At 42.1% G+C, this 925-nt stretch overlaps 1 protein-coding gene across 1 annotated transcript in view; it reads right to left on the minus strand.

Moving 5' to 3' along the window:
- Positions 1 to 925, minus strand: part of ABHD12B (abhydrolase domain containing 12B) — a 27,448-nt gene that overhangs the window by 21,671 nt on the left and 4,852 nt on the right. The window contains exon 4 of the mRNA XM_011999744.1: positions 187 to 217. Coding sequence (XP_011855134.1) covers positions 187 to 217 — 31 coding nt within the window. The remainder of the gene's footprint in view (positions 1 to 186; positions 218 to 925) is intronic.

Consider the following 925-nt stretch of genomic DNA (forward strand, 5'->3'; position numbering starts at 1 on the left):
TTATTTCATGACAATGGGAATAATTGTCAAAAGGGACAAGCATGGGTGGCCATAGCAGCACATACCTAAAATGGGCAGTGAGGAAAGGCTTTCCTCTTATACACATCTAGATGTGTATAAGAGACAGATCGAACAGCATTCATGAGGACTTATGAAATGGGTGCTTTGAGGCCGCTTCAGACATACCTTTACCAGCTTCAGTCTGTGAGAAGCTGCCCTGTGAAGGAAGTTTAAAAAAAAGCAAGAATTAGGAATGATGTTGACAAGTTCAATAACAATCACTGTCTGCTGCTGGTATCTGAGCTCACGCCTTTCTCTTTCAGGTTGGAGGAATAAATAACTAGGAGAAGGGGAAATGTTTTCTGGTGTCAGAGCCAGCTCAGATGTGTCAGGGTGAATGATCGATGGCTCCCCACTGGGCCGGCGTTCCTCTCGGTGAGGTCTGGCCAGATCTTTGTAGTGCTTCTCAATACAAGCATTTGATGAAGCGCTGATAATCCACCTTTTTTCACTTCTACACAGTAAAACTTATTTCTAAGAATACTCTTAGAAGCTAAAGGAAAATAGTTTCCAGAAAGTGACTTTCAGAACAAGGGATGATGTCGTCAGGCTGCACTAGACTAAGATTTGCCTATACCCTGTCCACTCTGCCATTTAAGTGCAAGACGAAGTGAAGGGGAGAGGCTCACAGCCCTGTAGGCACCAAAATTATTTTTCCCCAAAAATGGTCTGCTTTATGTTAACAACATTAATAAGCAAGCGTTAAAGATCATTCAAAAGACAGACTTTTATTATGTCGCCATACTAATGCAACCACAAATTCGATTTTATTTATTTTATTTTATTTTATTTTCTTGAGACAGAGTCTCACTGTCACCCAGGCTGGAGTGCAGTGGCATGATCTTGGCTCACTGCAACCTCTGCC

Source organism: Mandrillus leucophaeus, unplaced genomic scaffold, assembly GCF_000951045.1.
Source record: "Mandrillus leucophaeus isolate KB7577 unplaced genomic scaffold, Mleu.le_1.0 Scaffold60, whole genome shotgun sequence".
In the NCBI taxonomy this organism is placed as follows: domain Eukaryota; kingdom Metazoa; phylum Chordata; class Mammalia; order Primates; family Cercopithecidae; genus Mandrillus; species Mandrillus leucophaeus.